At 35.8% G+C, this 16,593-nt stretch overlaps 1 protein-coding gene across 5 annotated transcripts in view; it reads right to left on the reverse strand.

Annotated features, from left to right (window-relative positions):
* UNC13C (unc-13 homolog C) overlaps window positions 1–16,593 on the reverse strand; it is a 599,855-nt gene that overhangs the window by 356,359 nt on the left and 226,903 nt on the right. For all 5 annotated transcript variants that reach the window (XM_064485583.1, XM_064485584.1, XM_064485586.1 and 2 more), the window contains 2 exons: window positions 8,172–8,194; window positions 7,529–7,593 (listed from right to left, as the gene is read on the reverse strand). In XM_064485583.1, coding sequence (XP_064341653.1) covers window positions 7,529–7,593; window positions 8,172–8,194 — 88 coding nt within the window. The remainder of the gene's footprint in view (window positions 1–7,528; window positions 7,594–8,171; window positions 8,195–16,593) is intronic.

The raw sequence follows: 16,593 nt of genomic DNA on the forward strand, positions 1-16,593 counted from the left end.
CCAATTCAATGCCATCTTCTCCATAAAGTCTGCCCTGATAGCTACAAAGTGGAACTATTTTTCTTTCGTAAATTTTCAGAGCACTTTATCCACTGGAAAGTAAGTCTTCCTTTATCCTGTATTGCAGCTGAGGTAACTGGTTAAACACCAAGTAGAATATTCTGGTATTTTCATGGTAATTTTAAAAAAAATTATTCTAAGTACAGAAAAAAATCATATTGTAAGTGAAGGTAAATATATGAAACATTCTATCTTCTTCAAATTATGAGAAGTATGTAATTTTGAATAATATTTAATTATAGGTATACATAATTATAGATCACAAAAAAATGACTTCAGTTCATTCCTCTTATAAAGAGTCAGGGTCTATTTCCATGATCCTTGAATCTGAACTAAATTTATTACTTTTCTTGGACAACAGAATGTAGCCAAATTTCTGGCTATTAGTTCCAGCCTTGGTTTAAAGTAGTTTTGCATGTTTCCACTTGCTTTCTTAGAATACTGTCACTGTCCTATGAATGAGCTTGGACTGGCCAGCTGGATGTCGAGTGACATACAGCCCAACCCCCTCTGTTGCCCAGGTACATGCAGATGCCCAAAGACATGTGAGGACCAGCCTCTGTCCAGCTGACCATACACACATAAGCTAATGCAGATGAGATCTGTAGATACATTGTTTACGCTACTCCGTTTTAGGGTGGTTTACTACACAACACCTATCTGATAAAGTGATTATATTAGGATAGGATAGAATATTAGAACAGGACGTAAAAGACTCTGAAGACTGTAAGAGGCTTTAAAGAACCAAGCCATCTGACATTTAAATTTCCTTTGCAACCCTTCTAACAAGCAATCACCCAAGCTATTTAACTATTTCTAGAAAAGGAGAATTTAGCTTTTACAAAGGTAGCTCCTACTGTTGGAAATTTCTCCTCATGCTGAGGAAGCCTGCCAACTCATCATTTTGCCAGTGATCCATGTTTTTCCCTCTGGGAAGCTCAGGATAATTTAATCTTCTGAATGTCTTCTGTGAGTTCTTTGGCAATGTCTATGTAGGAAAAACCATGCTTAAAAGAAATGATTTATAATCCCACTCCAGGAAAACTAGGGAGTTTGTAAGCCTGGTTTAGACTGTACTTAGTACCTGATCATCTTTCCCCAGATACTATGCCGAAGTGTATTTCCCACTAATTGGGTCCATAGTGGTAATCCTGGAGTTTCATAGGTCCACACGTTGAAGGAGTCAGCCTGGTGGCTGGGCTTTGTGGCTCAGATCAAAATGTACTCTCATGACCAAGATTTTCTAAATAGAAATATCAAGTGTTTCCTGAGTAATTTACAAGAGCCTAAGGAAGCATTTCAGTTGACCGTGAACTAGGAAACTAACTGTTGGTGGTAGGCCAAAATTAGATAGATTGGCCTTTTTCTTTTTTCTTTTTTTGGCCACAGGAAGCTAATGGCTTAGCAGGCAGTTTTTGATACATTGGTTTTATAAAGTCTGTGGCCTTATTGATGTCAATTTTCCTAATTAAGAGGTTCCATGTCTAGGCCAAATTTCAGTATACAGACTATTATGTGCCTGCTTGGCAGGAGGACTGCAGGTAGAGAGCACTGAGCACTAGCAGAGCGTAATCCCGAGTCTATGGTGGGGTTGGGGCTCCCCCAGCCCCACAGGAGATTCTTTTCTAGCTGATGTGAATACCCGCTGGCATCGTTATGCATGACGTTGGCTAAGAGATGGCAGGTTCTCTTCATCCTATAATGGATTAAGACGACTCCCTTTATTACTTTTATAAAGAACAAGGTGAAAAAGGTCATTCTATTATTAATCGTAAGAGTTCTCCTTTAGAAAGTTTTCATAAGAGTTCATTAGAGAAAATCTTTAATACAGTGTGAATTTAAATCTAGAGTAGTCTAATGTGCTCAGGTTTTCATACAGAAGAATGAAGGGATAAAATTTATATATTACATAACCGCAGATTTTTATAAAATTTAAATACAACTTTCTAGTTTCTCCAAAGTAGAGAAAAGGGGATTCACAATTAAAAGCAAAGTGGCCTCCTAACCAACTAGAGTTACATCTCACATGAGAAAAATTCTGATTATTTCTTTCCTATAAGGACTTAGTAACACTGAGTTTGAAGGGTGTGTTAAGCTGCTTTTATAAGTCAGTACTTCTCATATGTGTCCTGTCCTGAATCCACAAGTGTTTCAGGAATAGTATTTTCTTAAAATACGGTGAATTTGAATCTCCTAAGAAGTAATTCTGATTAACTGACCTAAGATACTGCCAATTCTAAAACAAAATTAATTTACAAATGAGGTCCTAATATGGGCAATACACTATCATAAGCTTTACAAAAGGAAACCTAAGTAAAATAGACCAATTCTATGCCTTTAAAGAATTTAAAATCAGGTCAGCAAGGATATGAATCTTGTTAAGTTTATGCAATTTAAGAAATTAATATACGTCATAGGAATGACACAAATAAGAACACAGAAAAGTGAAGTAATACTTCCTCACTGTAAAGAGAAACAGAAATTAAGAAGAATATTCAAATCCACGTAGGAAGATGCACAGTTTACATTACAGAAATGAGGAGCCATTACAAACATTTAAGTCAGAAAAGGACTGTGCTTTCAGGAGACTAATCTTAACTGTGTAGAGACTGGACTCAGTGTGGAAGAATAAATTGAAGGAAGATCAGTTACCAGATAAGCTAGCAATTGCCTAGCTAAAAGGTATTGAGGGCTAAAAGTAGACTGATGGCAATCTGAACAAAAGTAAGTGAAAAATTGTGGGCATTCTGATTGAATGGCTGTGCAATTATGAATTGTGAAAGTAGGTCCTGTTTGCATCTGATAACCCTTAAAATAATTAACAATCCCTAATCCTAACTCCTTGTCCCTAAACCTATAGTGAAGGCCTTCTCTACCAAATCCCCCCCTGGGGGTGGGAGGAACTTTTCCATAGAACAGCTGATCAAAAAGCCAAAGAAAAAGGCTTGCCATTTTCCCCCCTAAAAGTGACCTGGCACTGCGAGCAAAACAAGCTATTTATTACATGGGCTGCCATTTTCTTAGTACTTGGCAATCTTGGTTCAGAGCATGCAGGTATGTTTATGTAGGATGAGCCATTGACCCAGGGAAGGGACGGGGTTATAGCAATGGAAACAGTCATTGTCTAGGTTTCTGAGAATTTCTGAACCTTTCCTTTAGAAGTAAGGGAGTTACTTGAGGAGATAGAGAAGAATTTGATTTTTAGGCTAGATAGGGGAGGAAAAAAAAAAATGAAACAAAGACCTCAGCTACCAGAGAAAAGACTGCTGCTACAAGAAAAGAGGAGTCCAGAGCCCCTGGAGAGTAAGAACAACCTCTGCTTCCATGTTAAGTGACTAGTCTCATGCCCTGGCAAAACACGGAGGTCAAGACTAGTAGTGGGGAAGACGGTGTGCGGACAGAATGCAACATCCTAAACTCCACAGACAAATACAAAAGCAATGTCAGAACTATGACGAGCATCAGGAGTATGTATTAAGCCTGCTATATCCATATATTGTACAATCTAACTCACGTCAGGTGTAACAAAAACAAAAATTATGATTTAAATCAAGATCAATTTAAGAACAAAATAACTGTTCAGAACTCTGGGTAATAATTGGCTTGCTCACACTCACGAAGTTATTTCTTCATGGCAATAAATGAACCACCTTGGAAATCTTGGCACTTAATATATTTTTGGGGCAATTTTACCTATTCGAATATGAGGTCAAAACAGAAGCTTTCTTTTTCTATTTGTCAATCTCTGTGTCCCGCCCTTCAATGATATTTCTCTGTTTTTCTCTCATCTTTTTTTCTGATGTCGCTCAACATCACCTTTTTCCTAACAAGGTTCTATAATCCTAATAGTGGTTGGAAAGCACTCTATGGTTTCCTGGGGTTGAGGGAAGCAGCTACAGCCTAGCTCAAAACCATAGACAGAAGATCAATCTTTCCTAACGTAGGCTCAAGGAATTTAGTTCCATGAGAACCACCCTGCAGAGACTTTGGATGACTAAAGAAAGGGAACAAGAGAGGTGACCACTTCCTCTCCTAGCCTGTCTTTCCCATATCCCCATCACTTTCATTAAGACTTTGCTGAATTTTGAAGCAGACAAGACTGGTATCTCTAGACAAGAAAAAAAAAAAAGTAGAGAGGTCTTTAAGTGCTCCTTATCATGCAACTAATAAAACTGACTACAAATATGCAGGGAAATGAGAAATTGAGTCAATGCAATCAAAGCACTAAAGGAGAGGCATTCTCACTTAACAAGTGATTTCTATTTGGAGAAGGTACTCCTGTGACTTCTTTAGCTATCATTTACTAAAGCAGTGTCATCAAACTGACATTCAAATGACATCAAATTATCAGATGCTGGGTAGCCATGGGCAAGTATCACTCAGATATCCCTCAGAGAACACCTTCAAAGAATAGTTGGATGACAACTTTCAGTTACCGCACCTCCAGAATCAACTTCAGCACTCCCTCTGGGCCACTCCCAAGGTGCTGCCGATCAATGACTGAAGTTGGTGCGATGACAGAGCTGGCCACTTACGTTCAGTCTGTGACTCCTCCAATAGGCAGCCTTTTCTCTGGACCCCTCACTGGTCTGTCTGACAGACACTTTACTGCATTCTCATTGCTGTCAGTTCAAAGCTTCTCATGCCTCCTCCTGCCTCCTTCCCCCTCTTTTCCCAGGTATCGGTCCCAGTTATGGTCCAAGGTGTTACTCGCCTACTCCTGTTGTCTGTCTCTCCACTTTCTCTGAGGTGGTTCCCCCACAAAAGCGCTGTACTTTAGTCACCTTGGTGTGTGCTCCTGGTAGGACTCTTAGCTTACATGTATGACAGCTCTTACAAACTCTTACAACACCACGAAGATGCAAAATGTTAAATGTAGTGATTTCACTGCAACAAGTGTCTTTCCAGCCTTCTCTTTTTCTATATATCTTTTCTCTCTCCCTCTCCTAATTCCTTTTCCAGACCTAGTCTCCAATTTTACTGTGACAGATAGGAAAAATAAAGTCTGGCATGTCTTTTCCAGCAACACTTACAGGAAATGCACAGAGAGATGAGCGGAAATCAGCGGCACGGTTAACTCCATTATCAGGTTTCAGTGTGTATAGATCGGACTTCTACTGACACTTGAGAAGAGGGGAGGATGGATGTGGTTGGGTTCGAACTGATGAGGGATGCTGAAGGTGGATGAGTGAACGATGCCATAACCTTGTCAGGAGGCAGCAATGGCTCCCTATTTTGAAAGTCTGCTCCAGTCTCAGTGTTCCAGGACAATAGAAATTGTACTATTGAGAATTACAGCAATATTTCACTTTCTTAAAATATACATTTCATATTTATAGGGATAGTAAAATAAGGAGAAAATATTTCTGAAAGAGGTTGTGATTGAAAGCTTGCATTTAAATGTACCCTTCAGGTTCTTCAAGAACCACCTGCCTTCAGACAATAACAGATTCTCTTGATGACTGAAAATTATCACCCCTTTTCTATACCATCATAATTCCAGCATCCCTTGGGAAGTTCTTGAAATAGACAGTTTCTGGAAAAATAATATGGAAAGGATCTATGCGAAATGCCAAGATCACCTGTTTTAGCTAAACACTGACACAGCATACACTTCACAAAAACATGGAGGTAGGTTAACTGTGTTGCTCTGACAAAGACAAAACTCCATATTCAGACATCAGAGAAGCACGTTTTTATCAAGTGATAGATGCCACAGAAAGGCAGGAGTTGCAGAAAACAAGATCATAAACTCAGATGAGTCTCTAAGATCAGGACATACAAAATTTGTTTCAAAATGACATTGGCATTCAACTTATTTTCTAAGATAACCATTTTATTAGTTGTATAATATCACTATTTTTTAGTAAACTTAAAGATAGACAGTATGTGTAGTGTGGAGAGAGTGATCCATTTATTACCTGAATTTTCTATAGATAATCCATAGTGAGTTTTTGCCACATGCCTTGGTAACATTTAAATTACTGTGACATTATAATACAATTGTAATTCTTCATGTAGTTAAAGGACATTGAAGAATTTATAGATTTAACCAATAACGTCTTGATTACTTATTTGAAAAATCTCAAAAAAAATGTTACTTTCCAGGAACTTCGAATTTGAAATCTAAAATTTTTCATATGTTTAAAGTAGCATGTGGATGTAACTTAAGAAGATTCATTTTAAAAGGATGAGAATATAAAATGTAACTGTGAGACTATTTCTTTGCCCTAAGAACGCTAAAACAGGTATCAAAATTTCTATTTATATTGTACACAAATGTGTTCAAATTTCAACACTTTAAAAACTATCAATCCTGTGCAAAACTCCATTTTATGTTTGCTATAGTATCATTTTGAATGGCACTTAGAAACATTATGGAAAATTCATTAATACAAGAATTAACAAATATTATACATAAATGTCTTGAAATATTTGCATCATTCATAAATATCGAAGTGGAAAGTTTTCCAAGGTATGTTGTCAAATGGGAAAAAGATAAAATAAAAGAAAAAGAAACCTTTAAGCTGCAGATGAAACATAGCATAGTAATTAAGAGCACAGACTCTGGAACTCTGTGTTTGAATACTAATTGTTACCTATTAGCTGTATGAAGAAATTTTTTTAACTGCTTTATACATCAGTTTCCTCATTTGTATAACAAATCAGAATAGTACTTACCTCACAGGGCCACTGTGAGAATCAAATGAGTCATTATATATGAAACAATTTTAGCAGTATCTGCTATAAAGTCAGCATTAAGTTAGTGCTTATTTATGTATAGAATGGCCTTATATTATGTTAAATGCACAAAGATACACAAAACTACTTCTGTATGAACTGACATATGTACCCAAACACACAAAAGGCCTATCCACATGCATACCAAACAGATACCAACGTATCACTACAGGCATTAAAGGAGATCATCTCGTTTGAATATTTCACATTGAAAATATAATCAATACATTATTTTGGGACTAAATTTTAAAGACTTTTATACACTGATTAAATGCAACTGTAGAAAATAACGGTGAAGATTTACGTTCAGTGACTTACTGACATAGAAAGATGTTCATGCACATACATATCATTAAGTACCAACAAGCAGATCAAAACACAGTATTCATTGTATTAATGTGAACTCACTAATATAAAATTATATGTTTGTATTTGAATATGGAATGATAATGTCTATTCTGGTTAAATGATTTCAGTTTTCTTATATATATATATATATATATACACACACACACACATACACGTAATTAAACATAAATATACATGAATCTGTACATTACTTTTTAAAAAAACACTACAAAAGCTATTTCACTGTGAAAAAAAGCAACAATGAGGCAAGCTAATTACAGAGTCATGCAACATTCTGTGCTCAAAATATGTATGCTGAGAGCATAGGCAAGTACCACTGATGAATGAAATGAAGTAGGAAGATTATGAATGTACTTACCCACCAAACGCCTGTAGTGCAGAGAATTTGGAAGCATCCAAATCATTGCCACTTACTATTCGAGCCTTAAATGAAGATGGAGAAAAAAACAGAACAAAACAAAGAGGCTTTTAGCACACCAGAGCTGTGTACACATGAATTTGGAACACGGTCAACTGCACTAGACACGTAACACCTAGTATGACAGATGCTAAGCAGGGTCAGCTCCAAGTCAAAGCGACTGGTTTTGTGAGTGGAGGTTTTGAAATTAGCCGTCAGCATTTCAACCAAAGCACTGGCAGAGTTGAGGGAAATATATTCCAAATACTATTTGCCCTTAAAACTTGGTATGTGCAGTGAAGATCATTAATCAGTCAGGGAGGTCATGATTAGCCAGACTGAAGAACAGATGTGAGTTTGACCGTAGCAGACCCCTAGGTTGGCAAGTATAAGCTCAAGGAAGCGAAGCTGGCAAGGTGTAACCTCCTGGTGGATGCAACATATCGGGGCACACTTAAAGGACAACCAAAGAATGGAAAGCTGGGATAACATGCACATTTCACAGCTAAAACAGAAGAACCAAAACAGGTCTAATATGTCACAAACAAACATGTACAAAAGACAAGATCCCTCGGGGGGAGGAAGAAAAAGTATGATTTAAAACCTTTTCATCCACAGAACTGCTATCTGAAAAAGAATCAGGAAAAGAAGGGATAAATGTTAGATGGAGTACTTTTCAAGAAATCATTTAAACATACACATGAAAAAAAAAGTGTTAGTGTTACATTGTTTAAAATCCTCAATGAACAGCATTTCAAAGCTGACCCCCAAGGGAAAAAGGATAGTTGGTCCTCACAATTTAAAGAGCTGGAAAATGTACCAGGATGCTTGAAAAGTGTACAAGGACGATTATGGGATAATGAAAGACAAGCGTGTCATATCAAGAAAAGAACAGTTGAAGAACCAGAATTCCTAGGCTCCAGCTGGGGCTCTGCCACTCACTAAAAGCACATTGGGCAAACTACCAAATTCTCTGGAGGCTGGAGTCTAGCCCTAACTTTGAAATAAGGTCACTAAATGCTTTTGCTTTTTGCCTCCAAACATTGTAGAGAGGATCAGCTGAGATCAATATATGTGAAGGTAAACCTCAGATGACTATATATAATAAAGATATTTTTATTAAAGATTATTTATGGCTTCTCATATCTTAGAACTTGGGAACTAAAGGATTAATTAAATATATTTCATCTTGCAAGTAACAAAACTGATGCCTGATGGGGTTAAAAGACTTAAAAATCACAAAGCCAAAAAGTGACGGAAGTGGGACACAAATCCAGGGCTTCGGATCCCCCATCTGCAGCCCTTTAGATCCAGTTTCAGGTAAGCTGAACAAGCCAGTGAGGGGTGGTTGGTCCACAGTTCTCCAGTACAATTTAAGATAAACCACAAGGTCAACATTTCTCAGTTTTCAACTGTTCATGGGCTCAAGTAGCTCAACGATGGACTAACAAATTGTTTGTTTCTTTTTGAAACAAAAGTCTACATCTGCCAGGGTCATCACAGCATGGTCCATTCCTACCCTACGAAGTATTACTGTTTATAGCATAAAGCTGGAGAGATTTCTCTATGAATACCAGTTAGGAAAAAGCTAGAACTGGAGTGACCTTAGAGTTCATTTGGTCCAAACTTCTCATTTCTACAGATGAGCCCCAGAGAGAGAAGGATTTGCCCAGTCATGTTACTGAATGATGTCCTTTATCAATAGTCTGAAATCTATTTGTTCTCCTGACTCAATAATTTATGAACTACCATAACTAAATATTGTTGTTCACTATTTTAAATATTTTACAGTATCCCGGGGTTCTATCTTTGAATATAAAACAGGGTAAAGCACAACATAAAGGAATAAAGCCAATCTTATTTATGCTCATAAATATTTTTAAATACTGCATAAAATACAAAAAATAAAATTCAGCATTTTGTCAGAAGAATAATGTATAATATCCATAAAGATTTTTTCACAGGCATGATACAAAATTATAGACTAATTTAACATGACATATTAACTGGTCAGAAAAAAAAGTATTTGCATTTTAAAAGGAACACACACTTCATATTATAAAATTCCAAACCTTCTAAATAAATTTTTGACCTATTTAAAATAAGACTGGAATAATCTTAAGCTTAATATGCTAAAAACATCTTTCAGAATCATCAACTTAAGTATAAAATACTAGGGTATCCCTGTTGTTAAAAGCAAGAAGTCCACTACTACTATATTTTAACTTATTTCTCAAAATTATGACCAATATACTAAAACACAAGACATAAATAAACAACAAAGGCTGAAAGGTATAATACAAAGTTATTATATATATTTTTTTAGGAACTGCAGTATTATACCCAGAAAACAAAGCAAACCAAACTCCTAGAAAACTATCAGGATTAATAAAATAGGTAGCAAAGTGAATATATAACCAATACATAAATGTATTTTAACAACAACAAGTTATTTCCTACTAACTAGAAATAACTAGTCTAGAAAACAATGCCACTAGTTCTGACTTCAAATATCCAGTACTTTGACATCATCTCCCATTCTAACTGGCTTCTTTGTCAACCATCCCACTGAATAAAGGTAATCTTACCAAAGTTATTATTTTTCAGTTGCTAAATCTTGTAATACATTTTACCTTTTCATTTATTGATTCATTCAATGCTCATTCATTTGTTCACTGAATACATATTTTTACTAATTATCAATGAACGCTTTTTGTTCATTTTGACTCTTCTTGTCCCTATGCTATATTCTCCCCTTTGAAACCTTTCTAAAATATAAATATGGTCACGTCACTTCCCTTTTTTAAAACCCACCAATGTCACCCAATGCCCACTTGAGAAAATGAGATCTGTGTCTAACTGCAAGTTCACGGCTCACGAGTCCTCATTCACATCCTACACTTTGGCCACAATTAAATTCTCACCATTTTGTTTCCACGCCATGCTCTTTGAGATGTGTGCCTTCGCATTTTCAGTTTCCTTCACCTAAAACAAGTTCTCTCCTTCACCTACCTAACTGCCTGACGGCCTCCAAAACTCAGTTAAAGCATAACACTCTCTCCTGAAAATGGTCGTTTTTCAGGGGTTACTGGTCCTTGTACGTGAGCACTGTACACTGTGCATTCCTCTTGGCTAATCAACCTTTCAGTTTCCTTATCTGCAATGCCTGCCAGACAAGCACCTTGATGTTAGTTCATTTTTTAATCTCTTTGTTAACTTCTATTACATTCCTGACATAGAGTAAACCACCAAAAAAATGTTTGCTGAGCACTCAATTAATAACCTTACATAAACCATACCACTCTATAGAATTATTTTAAAATCTGTATAAAGAAAACTATTATTTCATATTTCTGTGTAGGGAAGATAAATTTTTTAACAGATTTATAGATATAACAGTTAAAATCCTAATGAAAAGGTGTTGTAACTTGAAATTACCCTATTTCCTCATTAGCCTAAGTTCAAGCATAAACAGATTAATAAACAAGTGAAAACATCTAAGATTTTTTAAAAGATTTGTGAGAAGCTACACAAATATTAAAAGTCTATACTAGTAAAAACATTATAGTCCTAGCAAAATAACAGATTAAAAGATCAATGAAACATAAAACATAGCTAAGTAATATACCCTGATACTTAAGAACTCAATGGTAAAGAAGGACATATTGTTATAAAAGAAAAAGAGAAACACCAGTCAATAAATAATGCTTAGAACATAGGTTAAGTATTTGGAATCTTCATTTGTATCTCATACATTTCCCATGAGGTTCCAAGTGTATTAGATAATTAAATATAAAATAACTAAAGAAAAAGTAAAAATAGAAAGGAGTATTTGTTAACCTCATGGAATAAGATATGCTCAAACATAGAAATAAAAGATAACAAAAAGAAATGTTTGATAAATTTGTTGTTAGTACTTTTGTATAGAAAAATTAAAATACGTTCGCTGAAAACATGTTTATTAATACGCTCAGTGTATACAGAACTCTTGCATGTCTATAAAAATGACACTAATACCCCAATAAATAAATGGTCAAGAATGTGACTAGATAATTCACAAATCAGAATATAACAATGGTAAATAAGCATGGAAAATGGTCTAATTTATTAAAACTATGCCTAATCATGATTATAAAATTAGCAAGTATTAGAATAATGATATTAATTTTAATGATATAAAAAATAATTACCGAGGATTTTGAGGATGTCATGAATCAGACACTGTTATATAGCTGATGATGGTGAAAACTTTAATTTTCAAGAAAACTTTAAGTGCTATCTAGCAATAGCCTTTGTTCTGAGGGGGGAATTCCTTTTTTAGAAGTTAATGCTAATGAAATTATTTTTGTTATGGACTCAACTGTGTCCCCCCAAATCCGTATGTGGAGGTTCTAATCCACAGTTCCTCAGAATGCAGCCTTGTTTGGAAATAGAGTTTTTGTAGATATAATTAAGATGAGGTTGTACCAGAGTAGGGTGATTCCCAATCCAGTATGACTGATGTCCTTATAAAAAGGAGAAGTTTGAGGACACATACACATACAAGAAGAACGTGTAAAGATTAGAGTTACACTCCGAAGCCAAGGAGCTACCTACTTGTAGGCAGGAGAGAGACCTGGACAGACAGAGCCGTCAGAGGGAGCACTGCCCTGTCCACACTCCTCAACCTCACACTTCTAGCCTCCAGAAATGTGACAATTTCTGTGGTTCTCAGTCACTCAGTTTGTGGTGCTTTGTTACATTAGCCCTCACAAACTAATTTTAAATACTAAAAAAAAGGAAAAATTCCATGTGTGAAGATCTGTACTGTTTCATTATTTACAATAAAAAATTGGAAAAATATACCTGGCCAAGTAAGTTTACAAGTAGTACGGATTGAAAAGTATGTTCTATGACCCAGAGGCTGTAATTTGTTAACATTAAAATAACTGGACTTAAAAACCATATAAAGGAAACGTTTATGCTGTACGTATGTATATTACACATGTAAATGTGTATACATCTGTACCATACATGTAAACCATACATACACACTCTCACAATGACTTTATTCCTCAATGAACTGCCGTTTATTCTACATGTAATTGTTTTGCTCAGCTGAACTGTGGTTAGACCTCTGCAATTACAAGCTGGATACTCTCCGTAATGCTGCTCCTAACACTCCTTGTCTCAGAAGTCCTATCATCGCATAGCAAGGGCATTTTGCAGTTTAGTGACAGTATCTTTCATATAGAGCCACAGTACTTCCATCAACTTTAGAGTGAAACCTTCTCTTTAAATGGGATTAAAGTCAAGTTCCAGTGACTCTATCAGAGTAACAGCTGATTTTTGAACATTATTTACCAGGTGAACATCACTATTCTATTCAACTATGATGTACAGGAACCTTAGACAACAAAATCTTTAGCTTATAGGAACGCATACAATGTAAGTTTAAGCCCATCAGAGGGTCTTGTGTGAACATCTCTGAGAAGGAAATCTGAAGGTGGTTTAAGCAATATGTGACTTCTGTTGCCCTCAATTTTCCTTCCTGTAAGTGAAATGAGGCTTGACTAGCATGTATCTGAGGCTCCTAACTCTCAATTCTATCATTTTGTTTCTGTATGTATAATAAATTTTCACTGTAACAAAGTATATCAACTCACTGGTTACCACAAAAAAATACTTAATATATAATGCCTACATGAAATAGTGATGATCATTTAACAATTTTCTAAGACACAACAATTTTTAATTTTCTCCTCTCTTGGAATTTTATCCCTAGAACACTACATTTTTTGAAGGAAGTTTGGATAGAGGAGACCTCTAAGTTTGTAAAGATGCTGAGTTCTAGAGTCATATCTACCTTAGGAATTTACATAAATGTCTTTGCCCTACAATTCTTCAATGATACAGAGAACTACAAAACAATGATTAAGGAAATTAAAGATGACTTAAAGAAAGGGAAAGATATCCCATGCTCTTGGATTTGAAGACTCAATATCATTAAAATGGCCATACTGCTCAAGGTAATTTACAGATTTAATGTGATCCTCATCAAATTACCCAGGACATTTTTCACAGAACTAGAACAATCCTAAAATTTATATGAAATCATAAAAGACCGAGAATTGCCAAAGCAGTATTGAAGAAAAAGAATGAAGCTGGAGGCATAACCCTCCCAGACTTCAGAAAATACTACAGAGCTACAGTAATCAAAACAGCGTGGTATTGGCATAAAAACAGACATATGGATCGATGGAACACAAACAGAGAGCCCAGAAATAAATCCACAGACCTACGGTCAATTAATCTTTGACAAAGGAGGCAAGAACATACAATGGAGAAAAGATAGTCTCTTCAGCAAGTAGTGTTGGGAAAATTGGACAGCTGCATGTAAATCAATGAAGTTAGAACACTCCCTCACTCCATACACAAAAATAAACTCAAAATGGCTTAAAGACTTAAATATAAGACAAGACATGATAAATCTTCCAGAAGAAAACATAGGCAAAACATTCTCTGACATCAATCTTAGCAATGTTCTCCTAGGGCATTCTACCCAGGCAATAGAAATAAGAGCAAAAATAAACAAATGGGACCTAATTAAATGTATAAGCTTTTGCACAGCAAAGGAAACCATAAGTGAAACAAAATGACAACCTATGGAATGGGAGAAAATATTTACAAATGATGTGACTGACAAAGGCTTAATTTCCAGAATATATAAGCAGCTCATACAACTTAATAACAAAAAAAACAACCAACCCAATCCAAAAATGAGCACAGGACCTAAACACACAATTCTCCAATAAAGACATACAAATGGCCAATAAGCACATGAAAAAATACTCAATATCGCTCATTATCAGAGAAATGCAAATCAAAACTACAATGAGGTACCTCCTCACACCAGTCAGAATGGCCACCATTGAAAAGTCCATGAATGATAAATGCTGGAAAGGATGTGGAGAAAAGTGAACCCTCCTACACTGCTGTGGGCAATGTAGCTTGGTGTAGACATTATGAAAAACAATATGGAGAGTCCTCAAAAAACTAAAAACAGACCTACCATATGATCCAGCAATCCCAACTCCTGAGTATGTACCTGAAGGGAACTCTCATTTGAAAAGATATATGCACCCCAATGCTCATAGAAGCACTATATACAACAGCCAAAACATGGAATCAACCTAAATGTCCACTGACAGATGACTGGATAAAGTTGTGGTGTATTTCTACAATGGAATACTACTAAGCCATAAAAATAATAAAACAATGCCACATGCAGCAACATGGACGGACCTAGAGATCACCATTTTAAGTGAGGTGAAAGAGAAAGAAAAATACCATATGATATTACTCATACGTGGAATCCTAAATAAAAGGACACTATGAACTCATCTACAAACAGACTCACAGACATGGTAGACAACTTATGGTTACCAGGGAAAGGGGGTAGGAAGGGATAAATTTGGGAATTTGAGATTTACAGATGACTGCAACTACATATTAAAAATAGATTTTGAAAAGTTTCTGCTGTATAGCACAGAGAAATATGATCAATATCTTGTAATAACCTTTAATGAAAAAAGTATGAAAATATATGTATGTATATGCATGACTGGGACAGTGTGCTGTCCACCAGAAGTTGACACATTGTAACTGACTGTATTTTGATTTAAAAAAAAAAAAAAGTATCACAGCCAAAAAAAAATTCTTCAAAGATAGTATCAATCTTCTACTGGGGATAAAAATGTCCGCTATCTGTTTTGGAAATATGTTTTATCTACCATCATATCAAAATATACATGACTTTTCCAAAATGTATGGTAAGCCCAAGAGTATTGAGATGGGAGATGAAGAAAGTTCAGAGAAAACCCTGTAATGCCATCAGAGGATTGTTGACTGGCAGTTTTTTCCACAGTACCAACTATGTGCTGGATATTCTGTAAAGCACTTGATCTGCTCTTTTATTGAATGCTTTCAAATGTCTTGTGAGTTACTGATATTCATTAGATGCTGCCAAGGCAAAGGAAACACTTTGGCATGGCTCACATTTTAATCATAATTCTGGATATAAGAGGGAGGACGCTAAGTAAAAGATTAATGCATGTTAATTCGTATCTCACACTTCTTTGTTCTGGGGGAAACCTGAAAAACTGACTCATGATGACAACACAGTATGATGAGGATACAGGAAAATTATGAAAGATTTGACATGGGAGCACAGAAGAAATTTAACTCCACAGCCAGGAAGGACATTGGGTTTAGAATGAACTTGTGCGGTGACGATTTTGGAGTGGGTGTTTGTCAGATGTAGATATTCTTGGCAAGTCTGTATAAAATAGACATACCAGTGTAATACAAACCTAACTATATAAATAGGATGGATTTCTACAGTCATATAGAATACACAGAATGGAAACAGAAGGAAATGTACCCAACTAATTTTCTAAGGTTTGTATAGAGCTTAACACTGAAATCAGAAAAGGATAGTACATACTGATACTATATACAAATGTCATACATGAGCTCATAAGTAAAATCATAAATATTTTTTTACATTCAGTATAGCAGTGTGATGGGGGTATGCATTTATCCAAGTTGTGTTTATCTCTGAGATAAAACAGTATTGTAATAATACAAAAATCAATTGGACTTCAGTCTGCAGGAAAAAAAGGAAAGATTGACCTTCCCTATTACTCTCACTAAATACAACTAAAGACTGGATTATATATAAAACAAATATACATTAAAAGTTGTGAAAGTTGGAGAGAAGGTACAAACGCTAGGGACTTGGGACTCAAAGTAGAATATAGTGATGAGCTCCCTGGGTTTTCTTTTTGCCTCAAATATTGCAAACTGAATACTGGAGAAGCCAGCACCCCAGAAATGTCAATGGTAAGACAAGGAAAGCCTCCTCTCTTAATCACAAGAGCCAAGAAAGAGACAGGCAGCAAGACAGAAGGTTTAGACCATAGTTAACCCATCCTAGCTGAACAGCACAGAAGAAGCTACAGTCCCCATTCCCACTGCTGTCAGCC

The sequence above is a fragment of the Camelus dromedarius genome, chromosome 5, assembly GCF_036321535.1.
Source record: "Camelus dromedarius isolate mCamDro1 chromosome 5, mCamDro1.pat, whole genome shotgun sequence".
Lineage (NCBI taxonomy): Eukaryota > Metazoa > Chordata > Mammalia > Artiodactyla > Camelidae > Camelus > Camelus dromedarius.